Source organism: Leptopilina boulardi, unplaced genomic scaffold, assembly GCF_019393585.1.
Source record: "Leptopilina boulardi isolate dan_hultmark-lab unplaced genomic scaffold, ZJU_Lbou_2.1 LbouV2_295, whole genome shotgun sequence".
Taxonomy (NCBI): domain Eukaryota; kingdom Metazoa; phylum Arthropoda; class Insecta; order Hymenoptera; family Figitidae; genus Leptopilina; species Leptopilina boulardi.
In genome coordinates this window covers 37,412-57,891 of record NW_026137857.1, presented here as the reverse complement: position 1 = coordinate 57,891, position 20,480 = coordinate 37,412, and the positions used below count along the sequence as shown (strand labels likewise).

At 27.7% G+C, this 20,480-nt stretch overlaps 1 protein-coding gene across 1 annotated transcript in view; it reads right to left on the bottom strand.

Annotated features, from left to right (window-relative positions):
• LOC127282304 (putative uncharacterized protein DDB_G0282133) overlaps positions 1 to 16,204 on the bottom strand; it is a 41,790-nt gene extending 25,586 nt beyond the window's left edge. Inside the window, exons 1-6 of the mRNA XM_051306471.1 lie at positions 15,637 to 16,204; positions 15,173 to 15,368; positions 10,812 to 11,110; positions 8,539 to 8,776; positions 2,514 to 2,573; positions 748 to 945 (exon numbers count right to left, since the gene is read on the bottom strand). Coding sequence (XP_051162428.1) covers positions 748 to 945; positions 2,514 to 2,573; positions 8,539 to 8,776; positions 10,812 to 11,110; positions 15,173 to 15,241 — 864 coding nt within the window. The 5' untranslated portion in view covers positions 15,242 to 15,368; positions 15,637 to 16,204. The remainder of the gene's footprint in view (positions 1 to 747; positions 946 to 2,513; positions 2,574 to 8,538; positions 8,777 to 10,811; positions 11,111 to 15,172; positions 15,369 to 15,636) is intronic.
• Positions 16,205 to 20,480: the final 4,276 nt, after the last annotated feature.

Genomic DNA, 20,480 nt, shown 5'->3' with positions numbered 1-20,480 from the left:
TTCTACAATTAATTATTCAAAATCATAAAAAACTGAAAATAAAAATTTTCAATAAACAAAAATCGTACTATCTACAATTTAGCATATAAATAATTAAAATTGGTAATTTTTTTCTACAAATCGATTGAGCATGTCTACTATTAGATGTGTGCAAAAAGCTCGAATTTCGAGCCGAGTCGAGCCGACATTTTTTCGAGCTCGAGCTTGACTCGAGGTATCGAGCACTCGAGTAAATTCGAGAACTCGAAATTTTTGAGTACTCTAGTGAATTCGAGGACTCGAAGTTTTCGAGTTCTCGAATGAATTTGAGCATATTAAACGTTTAATTTTTATTGTTTTGCAAAAATTACTAAATTAATCAACAGATAAATGAATGACTACATATTTGAAATTACAAACTCATGAAAAAATAGTAAATAGCTTACAAACAATCGAATATTCAAATTTAATTTACACAAGTACTCGAATTTACTCGAGTGATCGAAGTTACTCGAGTACTCGAAATATTCGGGTACTCGAAAGCGTTCGAGTACTCGAAAATTTTCGAGTTTTTTATACAGCTTGGCTCGACTCGAACTCGACTCGAGCTCGAATTAATAGCGCTCGACTCGAAAAACGTAAAGCTCGAAAAATCTCCATTGAGTTTCGAGCTTTTTGCACACCACTAAATATCTCCGTTCGACTTCAAAATAATGTAGATAGACTTTCTTTATCCGTACAGTATAATAATACAGCTATTAAAAATACCTCAATAAAATGAACCCATGAACTTGTGAATTCCACGTCCTCGAAAGCACGTCGTACGTCCTCAAGCATTTCACAACAGTATGGTCCAATAATTAATTTTAAATTCTTGAAAGAATTAATTTTTTTAATTTCTTCGAAAATTTTCAGCCGTAATGATGAAGTTAACTTCGTATATATTGCATAAAATGCTATGCATGCCTATAATGATCATTAATGAAGAAGCATAAATGTCAGATTATTACCTTAGACTTAGAAAACCTTTTACATACAGTATATTTTTTAACATTTAGAATACTCCCCCCCCTCTCTCTCCAAATGAAATAGTGATAAATGTACTACTAATCCAATTGTGAATTAATCAGAAAATAATTTGCTACCATGACATAGATAACTGGTTACTACAACCAGGACTGTACTTGAAAACTAAATTCAGAAATGCATCATTGATTAATTATTGACTGTAAATAGTCAAAAAAGTTATAAAAACGAAATCAAATTAATTCTATATGATTGAAATAGTTAATGCAGAAACAAAACAAATCTATAAAACAAAATTGTTCAGGAATCAATAAAAACGGTTTTTCTTTTAAGTATTAGATTATTATTATTTAATAATGAATGTCATCTAGACAGTCAAAATAAACTTTTAATAAAGTTAAGCAGCTTTGCTTGAAACTTGTTACTCAGGAGTTTTTGGAGTCATTGGTAACGAATAACATCAGATTTAGAAAATTCAAAATGGACGATTCAATTTAGCGAAAATATTTTTAAAAATTGATTAATTTCGTTTTAAACTCTCAACTGGGGTATTTTTGAAGGCAGTGACAACGAATTTAATGTCAAATTCTTAATCATCGACCCGGAAAACCCTGAATAACAAGTTTCACGCAAATCCATATTGAATTTCTAAAATCTGATGTCAGATTCGTAATTAGTGACTTGGAATTCCCGTGAGTAATGTGTTTCAAGCGAATTTGATCAATTTTTATTCTCTTTTATACTAAGAATTTGTTGTTTCCGCACGGAACGAAAATTTGAATGTGCTATTTAATGGAATAACAATTTAGAAACCTATGTAATATTTTACCAGATTGTTGGACTTCATTTAAATTCAACATTTCAATAAAGAAGTATTTTTAGAAAAAGAAATGGATTTAGGCTTCTTCTGTTCCAATTAATTCAATTATAATTAGTCACATGAAATTGAAAACAATAAATATTTGAACAAACCAAATGTAAATTATCATAAAGACAAAACAAAAATTTTATTTACTGAAACCTGGACCTCCAAGGTATCGTTATCCATGTCATTTCACGTTGCTGAAAATAGGCATTTGTAGTTGAAAACAAAACTACATTTCTGGTTTATTTAATCAGTAATTATATGCTCTGTAAATATATTTCATGCAACTACTTTTTTCTGGCTGTATTAACCTAGTCTCATTTCTCACAGTGTATTTTGTTTCACAATATTAATGTTTGACAAATATTAAATGAAATTAAAGTATGAAAATTTTTAGACAATAGCGTTATAGTTTTACCTGATCAGTTACACGAGATATGTACTGTAACTTAATATCGTTAATAACTATAAAGATTTTAGACAGTATCGGTAGTTTTACGTGACCAGATATACGAGATATTTACTGCACAGTTATTACAATTAATAATAAGTTACCGCGGATGCGATACAACTATGACGAATTACTGTTTTTTTACTAAGTGCTAATTTTTTAAAAATTATTGTAAATAAATTCTGTTCTTACTTTTTTGTCAACTTCAACTCCAAAAGTCATGATTTTAATGTCAAAATTTTGAAAGGTCATCTGTAAAAAAATTTAATTTGTAATCTTAATTTTTAAAACTATTGTAAAATCATTTAATGAATAAATTTTTCAGTTGAAGCAGAGAGAAACTAATAGTAGACACGTAATGAAAATAATTGATCTTGTCATAGCGACCAAAATTGGTACTGAAAAGTACTGTTTAAATTTTATTGTTCCAGGATAGTCTGTGTATCTAAATTAGTGATTCACACACAAACCTGTGAAACTGAATAGCCGAATATATTTTGAGAATTCACCAATACTAACTATAATATGATGGTATTTCTCATAAGACCAATTCATATTATCAATGGGTTGATGTTATATACTTAATTTTAAAGTAAGATATTTTTTTAAAAATTTTTGTTTTCATTTATTCGAATCCCACCATGAGAGTGGAGGAGATTCACTTTTTTCAGAAATTCTATATCAGAATAAATGAAAATAAAAATTTTCAAAGAAAAAATCTTAATTTCAAATTGAGAATTGAACATCACCCCAACGGTAAATAGGTCTTATAAGAAATACCATCTTATGTAAATAAACCGATTTCAAAACAAATCCTTGATTACCAATAAGAAATCAAGAATTAAAACTAATTATAATAGTTAATGAATTTATTGCCATTACGGGTCTATCATAATTTTCTCTTTAATTGAAATTTGTCTGTTCTTAATCTTTAGAGGTTGATATTTCAAAAAATATAATCTCTTAATCTGAATTAGCCTTCAAATCTTTAACATTTCTGCTGCTAAAAATAGTATAGCGACAGTCTGTAAATTTTGCTTTTTTTGGTCGGTAAGGCATAATTTTTGTTTATCCTGCAAATAGTGCTCGAAAAGTAAACAATGTCGGAACACACAAGAATTGAAAAATTAAATAGTGTAAATTTCGCTGCTTGGCCATACCAAATGAAAATGATGTTTATGGAAGTTGATTTATGGTCAGTTATCAAATCAGGTGAAGATGAATTTGCGTAAGGCGCGACCCAGAATGTCAGAAAGACGTAAGATCTCTCACGTCAAGGAAATACACATGCAGAGATCGCTCTTACAATTATACGCACCAAAAGATAGTAAATTTCGTACTGTGAATTTATGCTAATTCTCCACTTACCGAGTTCCTCCGCTTTTCAGTTACGTTTTTAGATATATAGATATATTAGATATTAGATATATATAGTAAAGGAACCGTTAGTGTAAAAATGAATTCAGTTAATTCCATATCTGTGATCAATTTCGAAGCGAAAAATACTTTCTTAGTGCTAAAAATTAATTAGGGTATTTTGTTAGTGAAACAAACCACACAGTATAATATCTTGCTGTAAGCTTTCCTTGAGTTTAAACCTAAGATTAGTTAGCTTACAGAGTAAACTTCAGGTGAGGTTAAGGTGAGCTGTAATTGTCCTATCTACCGTAAGCTGCAGTGTAAAATTGTAGTCAGCTTACAGTTAAGCTTACTATAACCTTACTGTATACAGAAGGTTTAGGGGAAGCTTACAGTAAAGTTATAGCAAGCTTAAATGTAAGCTGACTACAATCTTACACTGCAGCTTACGGTAGATAGGACATTTACAGCTCACCTTAACCTGAAGATTATTCCGTAAGCTAAAGAATCTTAGGTTTAAACTCAAGGGAGTTAAGTGGGAACTTATTAATAATAACAAAGAGGGTTTGTTTAACGAAAGTTGTTGCTTTATATACACTGAAAAAAATTCCTAACACCCGTATACCAGGAATTGACTGATTTGCCTAGTTACGAGAGAAAGCCACTAGGCAATCTTGGTCAAAGTTTATTTCGACAATTAGTCAGAGTGACTAGGAAACATTATCAAAATAACCAGGTATCTTAGTTATATTGGCTAGAATTACTAAATAAACTTTAGCAAAATTGGCTATACATACATGTCATTTTAACCAAAAATCTTAGTTATTATAACTCGGAAACAAGGGGTCAATTCTACTAAATCGACTTTGACAATATTAATTAAGCTACATAACTGAATCGACTAGGATTCTTGATTACTCTGACTAGATTTAAAGTTGCTATGGTTAATAGTTATAATTGCGAAGCAAATTTTTTTCAATGTAAAGGGTGTGCATATTTAACGGTTAAAATCTTTGGTAAAAAACAAGCAAAAAGTTTCGGTACACTTTTTGAAAATATGAAAATTTGTTCTGGTTATTAAAAAAGTAAAAAACAGTTTTTGCATTGTTTTAGCAAGTGGTGGGGGAGCCATATTCGTGGAATGAAAGTTGCACATTTTGAAAAAGTACATAGGAGCTTTTTGCTTGATTTTGGCATAGATTTCAACCTTTATATGAGAGAGAGTGAAAAAATTATGAGAGGGTGATATTAAAAAATTGTTGAGTGAGAGTAGGATTGAAAAATTTTTAAGTGAGGGTGAGAGTGAAAATTTTTTGAGGAAGAGTAATTTTTTTCTAATCTCACTCTCACTCAAAATTTTAAATCTCACCCTCACTCAAAAATTTTTTACACTCACTCTCACTCAATTTTTCCCATTCATTCTCAATTATAATTTTTTTACTCTCATTCAAATTTTTCTCTCTCATTCTCATTCATAATTTTTTCACTGTTACTCTCACATTCACACAATAAACATTTTATGAGTGAGTGTGAGATTGAAAAATTTTTGAGTGAGGGTGATAAATTTTTAAGTGAGAGTGAGAGTTACGTGAACGCACCCCTTAATAACAAAGATGGAAATATTTTAATAATAACAAAAGAAAAAATCGTATTTCAGGGTGTCTAACAAGGATTAAGAAAAAAATTCCCTGTCTTTCCCTGACCGTTAGACACCCTGTATTTGTAATTAACACTGAGCAGGCAAAAGTAAGTATTAAGTAGTGCAAAAAGAAACGAAATCACAATCGCTTGACTTATAGCATTAAAAGATGATGCACGTGAGTAAACACAAAATCTTATAAATGAAAAATACTGATTCAGTCATATGATTAAATTTGGAGGAAAGTTTACTAACGACAAGTGATTCCTGTCTTGATGGAAATAAGAATAATTACTATTTTAGAACTCGTTCATTCAGATCTTATGGGTTTTGTAGACATTCAAAGCTGAGGAAAGAAGAGGTACATGCTCTGCATAATTGATAAGGCAAACAGATACGTTTTCGTGAGATTTTTTAAGTACAAGGGTGCTGCATTGAGGGAATTCAAAAAATGGAAAATAGAAATCGAAAACCAATCTGGGAAAAATCTAAAAAGTCCGTACTGATAACGGCCTTGAATTTTGTGTGAAGAATTTAAAAAGGGTTTTGTAAATCATCAGGAATCCAACACGAAAAAACAATTATATATACGCCTCTGCCAAATGGCATTACTGAACTATGTAACAGAACATTGTTATATTTAGTGAGTTCACAAATACAGAAAAGTAATCTCCCTAAAAACGCGTGGGCAGAGCTGACGTACGTACATGGTCGAGACTATCGAGTTTGCATGCTAGAAATTCAAATAGTTTAAGAATCACGTAATTATATCTTTAAAGAACATTCCAAACCAAGCCAGTGCAAGAACATGAAGATATAGCTGTTCCTGTGTAAAAACCTCGCGGAAGAAAAAAAAGGATTTGTCAGAACCTCAACCGGAACCTGTTGACACTTTGATCTTTAGATGCAGAAAATCACAACGCGAATATTCAATCATTTACAGTTCGAAGAGAGGATAATGATTAACCTTTAACATATCACGACACAGTAAGTTCCAGTGAAGCAAAAGAATGGATTTGCAGCAATGAATGACGAAAAAGAATCTTTAGATGCTCACAAATCGTGGAATCTCACAAAGATCTTCATGAATTTCATCGTAATCGACTGCTATGCAGAATCGTTTAATCACGATGATTGATTGTTCGAAATGATCACCGTAAAAGATGTTTCCGAAGGGAAGATTGTTGTCTTTTTACCGTTCACATTTTGGCATCATTGCTCTAGTGGTGCATTAGAGGAAATATCTTTATGTTTATAGTTTTTCCTTTAATATAAATGAAAAATCCCTGTTCTAAATTTCAAAATCACTATAAAGTCTTCAGTAACCAGATTTATGTTTCTTAAATTATCAGCCCTCTTTTAAGCTTTTAAACATACAGATTTAAAAATGTCTAGAATATTCAATATTTGCTACATTTCACAGTGGGCCAGGAGACCCCGTTTTGTGGCCAAAAGTCAATTTTAGAAATTGGTAAAACAAATTATACCGTTTTTAACCAGTAATAGCTACAGTAGTTGCTCTGAAAATTTTATAGTCTTAGGACAATTCATTCTCAATCTACACTTGCCTTAAGTTACAAAATCAATTCAGATTTTTATTCCTCCCATTCGAAATTTATGTTATTTATTTTATCATTATTATGAAGAATCTAATCTATCTTTTTTTTGCACATTTATTTATGTTTAAGAATAAAAATAATAATAGAAGTTATTTTATTGTCAATTTGTGAAGTACTACAAAGTTTTTTTCATAAAATCATGAATTTTTCAATTTCGTAGTAATACTGAAAGTAAACTTCCCGTAACTCCGTTATTTTTTTAATCGCCTTTGGTTAAAACTTTTTTATTGATCCTAAACTAAAAGAAAAATCCGCCCACTTTTGCGCGAATTCAAATTATGCTCTCATATATGTATCGGGTAAAATTCCTGTAGCATACTAAGTGAAAAAAATTGATCGAATCGAGCTGTAACTTGCACATAGTTTAGTCCTATGGGTGAGTACTTTAACCACGAAGAATTATTAAATTTTTTCAAAAACAGTAAGAGAGCGAGAGGGTGGAATTTTTTTTGAAAAATTTAAACAGTGAATTTATGAAGTATTATAACTTTTAAACAGAAAGATCAAACAAAAAATTGACCTACATGTTTAATTGCAACTTTTAAACTGTCACTTTCTCGTGGTAAACCATGGAAACTACTATTAATGTAGGCTAACTGCAGATAAAACAAACATAAATAAAAAGTTTCTTATTATAATCATTATCACTAATACCGGATTTGTAATCAGTAACCGCGAAAATGGTTGATGATGGTTTTCAAGTAGATCCGATGAATTTTTGAAAAATCCGTTTGCCATATTGGACCCCAAATGACAAGTTTTAAGTGGATCCGATAAATTTTTAATAAACTCGTCCGCCATATTGGGTTTTTAAAAATTAATAACGGATTCGTAAGCAGCGACCTCAAAAACCCCCGAGTAATAAGTTTAAGGCCATTTGAAATATAAATTGACTTTTGGCCACGAAACCGGGTCTCCTGGCCCACTGTGCATTTAAGGATAAAACGAGGTGTAAAAAAGGAGTCAAGAGGCTTAAAAGATGTTTTAAAATCAGTTTTTTTACAATTTCTCGAAAAATAAAATTGGATTATTTTTCATATAGTTATTTTTCAATTACCCTGTAGAAGCTGCAAATATTGATTTTTAAAGCATTGCAATTAAATATAAAATGAAAATTTTTAATTTTGTCAATTGTCAGCTCTTTTCAGTCTCAAACCATGCAGATATTTTCAAATCTGAATGGTTTGAAGGCTTAAAATAGGATCTAAATTTCGACTCGGGAATTGTTGAACAAAATAATTTTGTAATTTACAAATATGCAAAACGTTTTACAAATTATAGAACACAAATTATTCATATACGTAGGGAAGATTAGGGTAAAACTGAAATGCTTCATTATTATAAAAATAGCAATGTTATTCTTGTTGAACAATATCCGAATATTTAAGATAATCTACAGACATCCTAAGGATAACCGGAATGTAGGATATCCACAGGATGTCCTAGGGATATCCTGATGACATCCTAGAGATATCAAAATTTCCGGATACGAATAGGACGTCCATAGGATATCCTAAAATATCCATTACTGTTACAAAATAAACTTAATATTTTAGAAAGCGAGCACGTTAAGGAGCTGACATGCTACAGATCTACAAACCTTATGATGATCGTCAATGTATAGTACCGTGGAATTTTCACAACATTGGACTATATAGGGCGTTTGAATTATAGTGCAAAATTCGCCATTCTCTACAATTTGTTCTCCAATGCAAACGTCTAAATTCACTAAAGCCTGCATAAAATCCTTTACATTGGAGTGTTCAACATAACGTGACGTTCTAGATTTTTTCATTCTTTCCCTAAATCCATCGAAAGTTAATTTGCAATTTGGTAAACTGAAATGTTTTTTAAATAAAAAATTACTACATTTTTTATAAATTATAATAATGAATAAATTATTAAAAAATTAATAAATCTTTTTAATAATAATTAAAAAATAAATAATAATCAAAAGAAGAGAGAGCGGATTTACTTAAGGTGACAAAATGAAATGAAATGAAAAAATGAAATATGAAATTTCAAAAATTGCGGGACATAGGAAAGGGGAGTGCCGAAAATCTAGAAAATTTGCGTGACGTGATATGTGAACGTCCTCTTTGGAGAATAGAATTATAGGTTGTGTTTTGAAATTTTTAAGTGAAAATACACAACAGAGGATCAACTCTTAATATAAACGAATGATATTAAATTTTTATCACATCAAAAATATTTAATGAAAACTGATTTTAATTTCACAAAAAAACAAAAATTAACTTTTAATTAAGGTAAAAATTTAATACACCTAACTTGTGATTCAATTGCTTCTAAGGTCCCATTCTTCATATCGTGTCACACATTTTAATTAACATAAAAAATTTTACATTTTTACGGAACATATTTCTTCTAAAATTTTTAAATAGAAAAAAAGAAAAATACACCTAAAAAATATTCTTATATTAATAGGAAAATTTTTCTTTAAAAAGTCCTCTTAAATCAAGAATATTACTCTTGATCGTCGAGTATTTTCCTCTTATTTTAAGAGGAATATTCTTAAACTAAGAATAATCCTCTTAAAATAAAAGGAATCCTTTTGTGACATATACTGTAGGAAAATATGCATTGAAATAAGAGGAATCCTCTTAAAACGAGAATATTTTTTTTTGTATTTTTGAGTATATTTTGTAAAACTAGTAACATATAATTTCTTTATAAAGTTTTATGTATAGTTATATAGTAACTAGTTACTAAATTTATTATTCACAAGGGGAGACTGGATACAGTTAAAAAAATTTTAGCAAATCTTTTACATTGATTACACAAAAAAATTACTAAGACATATTAGAATAGGTTAAATAACAAAAACGATAATATTGAGACAAATGGATTTTAATAAAATTTCCAGTTACTACTGTAATCATTAATAAAAATTTTAACTCTGACTCCACATACTATTGATTCTATTACTTCAGAGAATGACTGACGGCCAATTTTGTTTTATCGTATTATTTTGTAAATTGTTCTTTATTTTTTATTATTTACGTAGCAATCAGACAGCAATCGCACTTTTCTATAGAATTTAATGAAATTTAAAAACTTAACAGTTAATAACAAGATCTACATATTTTTAAAATTTCTTTAAATTTAACGTTTCTGGAACGAGATATACCTACATGTTAAAAATTTGATAATTTATCATGGTTAATTAGTCTATACAGATTGCATAAACAAGTAACATTTATTTCAGTAGATTCTAAATTTTTCTATATATTTTTTAAAAAAACTTGTCCATTATAAATAAACATTTGAAGAATTTAATGAAAAAAGAATTAACAATATTTATTGTTTCTTTTAAAAGACATAAGATTTAAAAAATTTTTAATTTTAAAGTAAATGCATCGTAAGATTAGGAAAAATACTACTAATACATGGACATGTACCTGTCTTTCAAGAGGCTAACGATGTATTCAATACATTAATTCATCAAAAATTGTGTTAATCATAGTGAACGACAAATGGAATAAAGCACATATCAATTGAACATTTTAATGCAATTTTAACATTTTAATACCTTGTTAAAAAACTTTAAACTATATGTGAATAATCAAAGCATTTTTTAAAAATAAATGCCCGTAGAATTTATATTTTAAATGATAATTTTTTTAAATAAAAAAGTTTGTTAATAATTTAAAAAAAAAAAAAGTGAGATTATTTGTTGTTCTGGCCACAAAAACAATGTGTTGATTCCATTTGGATAATTAACCATGTTAGAAAAATATTATTTGTCTCAAATGTACCATATGAATAAACTGTACCCAGTCTCCTTTAATGATTTATTTGAAACTAAGTTAACAACTAATCATCTATAATTAATAATATAATTTAGAAGAATACCGTTGACTAACTAATTGTAGTATCTTAGGGAAACTTAAATCTGTTTCTTTGCACAAACGAGAAATAGCGTTCTCCGCTTTGTTCAGCGCAAGATGATCTATAGCGCGTTTATCATTTTTATTGCAAATATGCTTATCTATTTCTGTATATTTATCTTCGGACCTATATACTTTGGCATAGCATGGATCTTTTCGATATGCGCAATAAAATGTATCTTCACAATCCGTTGGTTGATAATATAAATAGCTATTGAAGACACATTTTACGGAATTAGGTTTCTTTCCTTGAAGAAAATACATCTGTTTTAAAAATGTACGAAAATTTATTAAATTATTCTTTATTTATTCTCTCTGCCCACAACAGGGTTTCAGACTTTTAAAACATACATCACAATCTTTAAGGGAGGAAACTCGTGTAAATGTAAATTTTTTAAGATTTTTTTACAAAAAAGTGGTAAAGTTTATTGAATTAGCTATGTATAATAATTATAGTTATAGACGTTTAAATTTTTACATGAGTTTACCCCCTTAAACTACAATAGAAACCACTTTTTAACTCAACTTTTTGAACTTCCATGAAGTCGGCGTCGACGCTCAGCGTCTAAAATTATTTTTCACGGGACCAAGAATATGAAATTATTTTTAAAAAGGTTTTGGGTCCATATAATACCTTGAAAAGTATTTCTTAAGTCATTATTTAGTTACCCAGTCGAAAATCCTACGCTATGTTAAGCTGAACAAAAAGTTGTTTTGAAGTATTGAGATAACCATTAGAGAATTGTGAGACAGTAGATAACTAGCTATAGAAAACTTTCAGGAAGCCTGTTATGGCCGATTTTTCGCTTTTACGGAAAGCTTGAAAATAACAAATTTTGTACGTTTTAAACAAAGCATTCAAGTAGCTTTGACAGAGTTATCAAAGAGTTGCAGGATTTTGCATATATAAAAAGAAAGCGTTCGGGTGGCGAAAATTAAATGAAGCGTCATGGATGTTTCAGGAAACAGCGGAAAAATGACAATGATCAAAAATTAAATTTAACCTTTCTTTCCATCTTTATTTATCTCGTAAAAATATTGTTGTCAACCAAAATTTGTAAATAAAAATACGCTGTTAAATTCATTTTCATAAATTATGAAATTCTAAAAGAATAAAGAATATATTATTTATAAAAAATATTAATAAATATCAAGTATAAAAATAATAATGTTTTTTTTAAATATTAAATATTTTGTCTTTTTTTTAAGAAATTGTATTCATTATTCAATATAAAAAGTTTTCACCGTGTTCGTATTCCTAACCCCAAATTTTGCTCAAGTTATATATAATTTTTTTCGTATATAATTTAAGTGTTTAAAAATAAACGTTTTCTTTGAAAAATAATTTTTATATAATATATAAAGAATAATTATTAATTGTATAAAACGGATTTACAAATTACTATATAGAATTTTTATGATTTTTCGATATAGTTTAATTTAATGAAATTATTCTAGTTTTCAGAAAGTGTAAAAAAGGTAATTAAATTACATATTAATTTGCAACTTGTGAAAAGCAAATAGAATTGCTTTCTTACACATTAAACCAGGCATTAGGAAAGCATTCACCAAGCAAACTGGTAGACCTTTTGCTAGAAGCTGTCCACAGATATTCAACAAGCTGTAGAAAAAGCTTCCCGTTAAGAAGTCAGAAAGCAAATATCACAGAATTTTAGGTCTAATGTATAAATAGTTGCCATGAAGCTTTTGAAACCTTCATAACAGTTACCTGAAGGCCATGTGAACCCTTCAGGGAAACTTACGATTTTCGACTGGGTAGACCAAAAATCTTTTTTAAAAAAATAATTTAACATTTTTGGTCCTGTGAAAAAAAATTTCGGCGCTGAGCATCGACGCCAACTTCATGAAGATCTTTTTGAACATTTTTTTTCATTTAATTATAATAAATAAGAAATAAAGCTTAAAAATTAATAAAAAGTTCAAAATTCTAAAAATAAAAAGATTTGTTATAGGTATTCCAAAAAATTTTAAATTGAATTTTTCTTTGAAAAAACCTAATATTGGCTATATTTGAGTGAGTTAAAAAAAATAATTACATTTTATTCATTTTTTTTAAATTGTTGCACATTTATAAAAAATAATTTATAAAAAAATGTTTTAATTCAAATATTATTTTATTATTATTGATTAATTTTTTGAAATTAGAAATGTTTTCTTTAAATTCAATAAAATTAAGAATAAGCTATTTGTGACGCGCTCAGGGGAAAGGTACCTAAGAAGCAAAAAATTGTAAGTTATGTTTGTGATTTTTAAAGTAAAAATACACAAAGGGAATCAACTCTCAATATAAATTATTGGTGTTTAAATCTTCATAACATTAAAAATATTTAATAAAAACTGATTTTACTTTACATAATAAAAAAAATAATCTTTTAATTAAGGTAAAATTACGACAAACAGAACCTTAAAATGATTTGCTTCTTAGGTACCTTTCCTCGGAGCGCGTCACATTTACAATTTAAAAAGTAATAATTTAAGGTGAGTCACAACCTTTATTTTGAGCAACTTAAATTTAAATTATTAAACGAGGTTATATTTTTTTCTTGCATCATTTGGGTCCAGAAAACATATTAAGGTGATCAAAAAAAGAAAATTTTAATTTTTGACCATTTTAGAATTTTTATTTTTTGAAAAAAATATTTTTGAAAATCCATGCGATAAATTTTGAAGAATCAGTAAAAAAAGTGTGGAAAAAATTTGACGTTGAAAAATACTTAAAATTCTGAAAAAAGATACATATTTAATAAGAGAGTGCAATGATATTTTAACTCATATTTTTCTTTCTTTTTTAGAAAAAAATAAAATTTTTGAAAAGCCATGAAAGAGATTCTTAAGAATCATTAAAAAAAGCTTGGAAAAAAATTGGCGATGAAAAATAGTCAAAATTGAGAAAGAAGATAGATATTTAAAATATTAATTTTTTTTTTAAATTAATTTCTAAAATGGTCAAAATATAAAATTTTATTGTTTTGACCATCCTGTATGGATTTAGGACCCAAATGATGGAAGGAAAAAAATATATCTTCCTACGATCATTAAAATGTAAATTAAAATGATTCAAAATGAAGGTTGAAACTCTTTTTAAAGTATTTACAATGAAAAAAATTAGAAATTTGACTAATTTCAAATATTAGAAAAAAAAAAAAATAAAAAGTTTTGACAATTTAAATAAATTTTTAATTTACGACAATTAAAATTTAATTTAATGTCGATAAATTAGTCATTTAAAACCTACAGTATTTAAAAAAAATAAAAATATTTGTTATATTCCAAAAACTTTTAAATTAATTTTTTTAAGATAACAAAACAATGGTTAGGTATATTTGATTGAGGTTAAAAAAATAATTGCATTATTGATTTTTTTTGCACACTTATTTAATTACATTTATAATTCAAATATTACTTTATTATTAATTATGTTTTTAAAATAAGAAATGTTTTTTAAAATTCCATAATACTAAGAATTGTTTACAATTACACAAAGTAAAAACTTAAAGTATCTAAAATAAAAAGAAATTTAATTTTACGAGTTTTAAAAATTAGAAAAAATGATATCAAATTTTGACAATATAAAAAATTTTAAATTTAAGAAAAGTATAAATTAAATTAATTTTAATAAATTATAAATTTAAAGCCTACGAAATGTAAGAAATTTAAACATTAATTTAAATTTAATAAATTAAAGAAATTTAAAAATTAATTTAAATTTAATAAATTAAAGAAATTTAAAAATTAATTTAAATTTAATAAATTAAAGAAATTTAAAAATTAATTTAAATTTAATAAATTAAAGAAATTTAAAAATTAATTTAAATTTAATAAATTAAAGAAATTAAAAAAAATTCAAAACTCGAAAAAAAAGATTTTTTATATTCCAAAAACTTTTGAATTAAATTATTTTTTGAAAAAACATAACATTGATTATAATCGATTGAGGTTAAAATATTATTGAATTATTAATTTTTTTATATTTTTGCACATTTATATATTACTTTTTTGATTTAACTGCTATTATTGTATTATATTTTTTAATTTCAATTTTTTGTTTTTGTTGCATAGCTTTTGTATAAATATTATTTACTAAAATAAATAAATAAAAGCAAAGAAATAATTTACATTATATATACATATTAATATTATTTAAGCAAATATAATTTATTACTAATAAAAAAGTATGTATTATAATAAAATAACTGTACATTTATATTTTGAAAAATTACTGAAGTGTAAAAAATGTAAAATGAAAAAAATAAAAATGTTGCCTGCTTATGAATTTTTAAATATAAGTATAATCATAATTTTTACCTTATCTTTTATGGCAGGATCTTGACTGCATTCATTGTCCAAAATATCTTTAATTAAATCATTCATCATAATTGAAAAAACCACGTTTCGTTGTCATTAATTAAAAATGTATATCACAATACAAAATTGTCTTGAAAAGCTGACATTTATACTTCGTTTACTGTGAAACTGCTTCATTGAATTTTGTTTTCGCATTCTCTTGTTATAGTTGATAAAAGAAACAATCAAATTTAAGGTGCAATTTCATGAACAATTAAAAATATAAATAACTGATGTAATTAATTTTCATTAAAAATAATAAAAATAAAGACACCTTAATAATTAAAAAAAAATTTATATTTATTTTCTTTACACTTACAAATATAACATTATAACAAGTTTAATTATTATTGACCTTCAACACATTTATTTAATAAATTTATTAGTTAATTAATTAAAATATTAAATTATATATTTTAAAATACCTTAAATATCGTTTTCATATTATTAATTTATTAGGGTTGTTATGATTGTTTACAAACAAAATTCTAGGACTTAAATTTCTGTTAAACACTATCATCATCGAAAGATGACATTTGTAAACAAACAGGGTTGGGAAGCAAAAGCCCAAAATTATGTTCATCCGAAGCAGAGTCGGGAAGGATTAAAATTAAGGCGCTTCTACAACTTGTATCTGTACTTGCTTTACATTTGCTACTGCATGTGCGCATGCGCATGAATTGTTTAGTTACCGAAAATTAAATTAATTAATAAATTACAAATTAATTAAATATAATTAATTAGTGAGTCTATTATACATTGAATTAATTAATTGATTACGTATTAATGATATTTAATGAATTAGTAATTCATTATTTAATTTAATATTCGATATCTGGAAATTGATGTGCGCGCTCACATGTAAGACAGTGATTAAATGCAAAGCAAATGCAGATACAAGTACCGATGCAAGTTGTTGTAAAGGCGGTTCTAGAATAGGTGCAAAAGCCAAGTACAAGTCCAAGTGACAATCTCATGAGTGAGAAAGAGATAGGTAGTCTTTCTTTCTCTTTTGCACTCATGAGATTGGCACTTAAACATTATTATACGTATTATACGTATAATACTGTAGAAAACCAGGTTGTCGACATTGTAGCCGCATCAATGGCAGCATAACCTCTTTTTCTTATTTACTTTCTTGTCTAGTTTTGGTAAATAAGTATTAATTAATAAATAAAATATTTAAATATTGGTCAATTGACAACTTTCAGTTGAGTTAAATAATATTATCTTATTTACAATAATTCCGTAAAAAATTTTAACATTTTAAATGTGCTTCCGTTCTCAATTTAGAAGAGATATACTAATGTAATTTAAATTTTATCAAAGCATCGATAATTAATTTTTGCCAATATCAGAACTTTTGGAATTTCGAAACAAGCATAATTTAGCATTAGTATGTCATACGTCCACATTTACGTTATTTAAGATGCAAATTCATAGGACATCAGTTGCTGAAACAACGCATGAGATAGAAAAGGACAAAAAAAATGTATGTCCTTTTCTATCTCATGTGTTGCTTCCATCAACTGATGTCCTATGAAAATGAACCCTTATGGAGCGGTCACACCTCGCCTGCAGGAGCAGTTGCCAATGGCAACCGTGTAAGAGTAAGAGAGATGGAAAATCTTCTATCTCTCTTACTGTTACACGGTTGCCTCCTGCAGCCGAGGTGTGACCGCTCCATTAGGGTGAAGTCCCATGTGAGCATAAGAGTAAAACTGAAAGCAGGAAAACATGATTACAAGATATTCTTCTCACTCTCATGTTTCTCTGCTTTTCGCTTACGTTTACGCACCTATGGGAGTGCACCCTAATGGTTCTATTGGAGACACATTATAAAAGCAATGAAATATGTTCTTCTCTTTCGTTCTCATGCTTTCCGCTTTTACGTCAGCATGGGACGGCGCCTTAAGGCGCTTGTACACCTCACAAATTCTAAGTATACTCGGAATTTGTCAAAAGTTATACTAATTTTGATTGGCCTTGCTCATGGAGAATTTTCAAAAGAAAGGAAAATTTCGAAATTTTCTATGAGCAAATCCAATCAAAGTTAGTGAAACTTCTGACAAATTCCGAGGAAGAATTTGTGAGGTGTACAAGCGCCTTTAAAAACAAATTTTACGTAGATAAAGGCCAATGTACAACTTACAAATCCGTGAGCTTGTACGTACAAGCTCTTTCATGCTGACTCTACATTGACTGCGCAAACGTGTACGTGAACGTGCTGAAGTCACAATGTGAAGTCGGTTCTACAATGGGCACGTTTGTACGTGAACGTGTACATTCCGTGCTGACGTCACTTATTTGCAGAACATTGTGACGTCAGCACGGAACGTACACGTTCGCGTACAAACGTGCCCATTGTAGAACCGACTTTATTCAAATGGGTGACGTCAGCACGTTCACGTTCACGTACACGTTTACGCAGCCAATGTAGAGTCAGCATTAAGTCGGTTCTACAATAAGCGCGTCGGACGTGGACGTGCTGACGTCACAATGTTATTCAAATGGGTGACGTCAGCACGATCGCGTCCACGTCCGATGCGCTTATTGTAGAACCAACTTTATTTTACCTGTGTGCATCGACTTCTATGGACCAAAGCATAATGAAAATCGTAAGACGTTAGACGTAAACTTTACATGAGAGAGAACACATATCACTGACTTTTTCACTCTCACTATTTTTGGTTTTTTGTAAAAAAAATTTTTAATTAATTTTTAGCTAATTAAAAAAAATTCTTGATTAATTTATATTTTAATTATTAAGGTACCAAAAAAAAATTTGTTTAATCTGGAGAACAGGGGTACATGAAAAAATGTAAAAAAAATTATCAATTAATTTAAGTATTAAAAAAGGGAGAAAATAGCAAATTAAATAAAAAAAAATTTAAGATTATTTTTTTTTACTTTTCAAGGTACCAAAAAAATTCGTTTAACCTTAAAAAAAGGGATACATGAATAAATTTAAAAAAACTCTCAATCAATTTCTAGAACTAAAAATAGGTTAAAAATAGTTAATTTAAAAAAAAAAAATTCTAGATTAATTTCTTTTTAACTTTTAAGGTACCAAAAAATTCGTATAACATTGTAAAAAGGGGTACATGAATAAATGTAAAAAAAAATTCTAGATTATTTTCTTTTTAATTTCTGGGTACCAAAAAAATTCGTTTAAACTGAGGAAAAGGGGTAGATGAATAAATGTAAAAAAACTCTCAATTAATTTCTAAAATTAAATATAGGTTAAATAAAAATAGCTAATCTAATAAAAAAAATTTTAGATTAATTTATTTTTAATTTTTAGGATACCGATAAAAATTCTTTTAATCTGAGTAAAAGGGGGACATGAATAAATGTAAAAAAAATTATTAATTTATTTCTAGAGTTACATATAGGTTAAAAGTAGCTCGTCGATTGAGGGCAGAAACACACCAATTCAGGCGAATGTTGAGAAACATGACAATCTAAAAAATATTAGGGAAACCTGCCATTCCAGTGAAGATTTCAAAAACATGCCATTTCAGATGTCAAATTTTTGTTGATTGTTTTAAGTTGGTAATACTTTCTTGAGAATGTTATATTATAGTTAACAAAATTTTATTCTTGAAATCAATATTAAAAATTAAGAAAAGTACAATTATTAATAATAAAATTATTAAAGGTTCTACCGACTTAACCATCAATATTCAGCAAAATATTAATTATTTTGACTCATCAATTTTTCGTTTACAGTGTTACCAACCTAAAACAATCAACAAAAATTTGACATCTGAGATGGCATGTTTTTGAAATCTTCACTGGAATGGCAGGTTTCCCTAATATTTTTTAGATTGTCATGTTTCTCAACATTCACCTGAATTGGCGTGTTTCTGCCCTCAATCGACGAGCTAATCTAATAAAAAAAATATAGATTAATTTCTTTTTAATTTTTACTGCACCAAAAAAATTCATTCAACCCTGTATAAAGGGGTACATGAATAAATGTGAAATAAATTCTCAATTAATTTTAAATTTAATTAATTTAATTAATAATTGCATAAAATTTGGGGTAAATGGAGACAGCATAATTTCTAAGAAAGTTTTAAGAAAAAAGATTCCTAAGTATATTACTGTATTAAGGGATGAAAAAAATTAAAATATTTATAGTACATATATAATAGTTAAACCAATTAAAATTTTTTTATTTTTTTTTTATTTCAGTATTTTGTCTCGCATTTGAAAAGAAACAGACTTAAAAATCATACCAAATTTTTTTCTTATTCCTTATGACTCCCATAACAAAAATCAAAAATTGAAGTGAATTTCTGTTATAGGAGTCATAAAGAATAAGAAAAAAATTTGGTATGATTTTTAAGTCTGTTTTTTTTCAAATGCGAGACAAAATACTGAAATAAAAAAAAAAAAATTCGATTGGTTCAACTATTATATATCTACTACAAATTTTTTTCAACTTTTTTCATCCCTTAACCCAAGCAGCACGGTAAATTCCCTGAATATCCCTTGAGTACCACAGTGGAATATTCTCATGATCTTCTAGGAAAATCAAAATGTCCGCATCATGGGAATATTCCACAGTGACATTTAGGGTATATTCCAGTGACATTAAAGGGATATTCAGGTGATATTGAGGGAATATTCCAGTGATATTGAGAGAATATTCCACGGTTATATTGAATTTTTTTTTAAATGTGTTTTTAATCTTCCTGCTTATTTAAATAACAATGTATAACACTTTTTTATTATTTCAACACTTTAAAAAAAATTCAATATAACCGTGGAATATTCCCTCAATATCACTGGAATATTCCTTTAATATTACCTTCAATGTCACTGGAATATTCCCTGAATGTCACCGTGGAATATTTCCATGAGGCGGACATTTTGATTTTCCTGGAAGATCATGGGAATATTCCACGGTGGTATTCAAGGGATATTCAGGGGATATACCGTGCTGCTTGGGAATACAGTAATATACTTAAGGAAACGAATAAAGTACTGACTAATACACCGAATCAGTACTATGTCGGAGGTAAAAAAATATTAAAACCAGTACTGGCAGTACACTGTCATTCACACCGAATCAGTACTATGTCAATGGTAAAAAAACATTAAATGAAAAAGTCTTTAAATTATTCCAATAGGTAGAAAACGATGATTTTTTTAATAAAAAATGTTTATTAATTTATTTCCAATACTTTCTCCCAAAATTTTTGATATAATTGTAATGTAGTATTATATATACCTATATAAAATATATTTATGTTTTTAT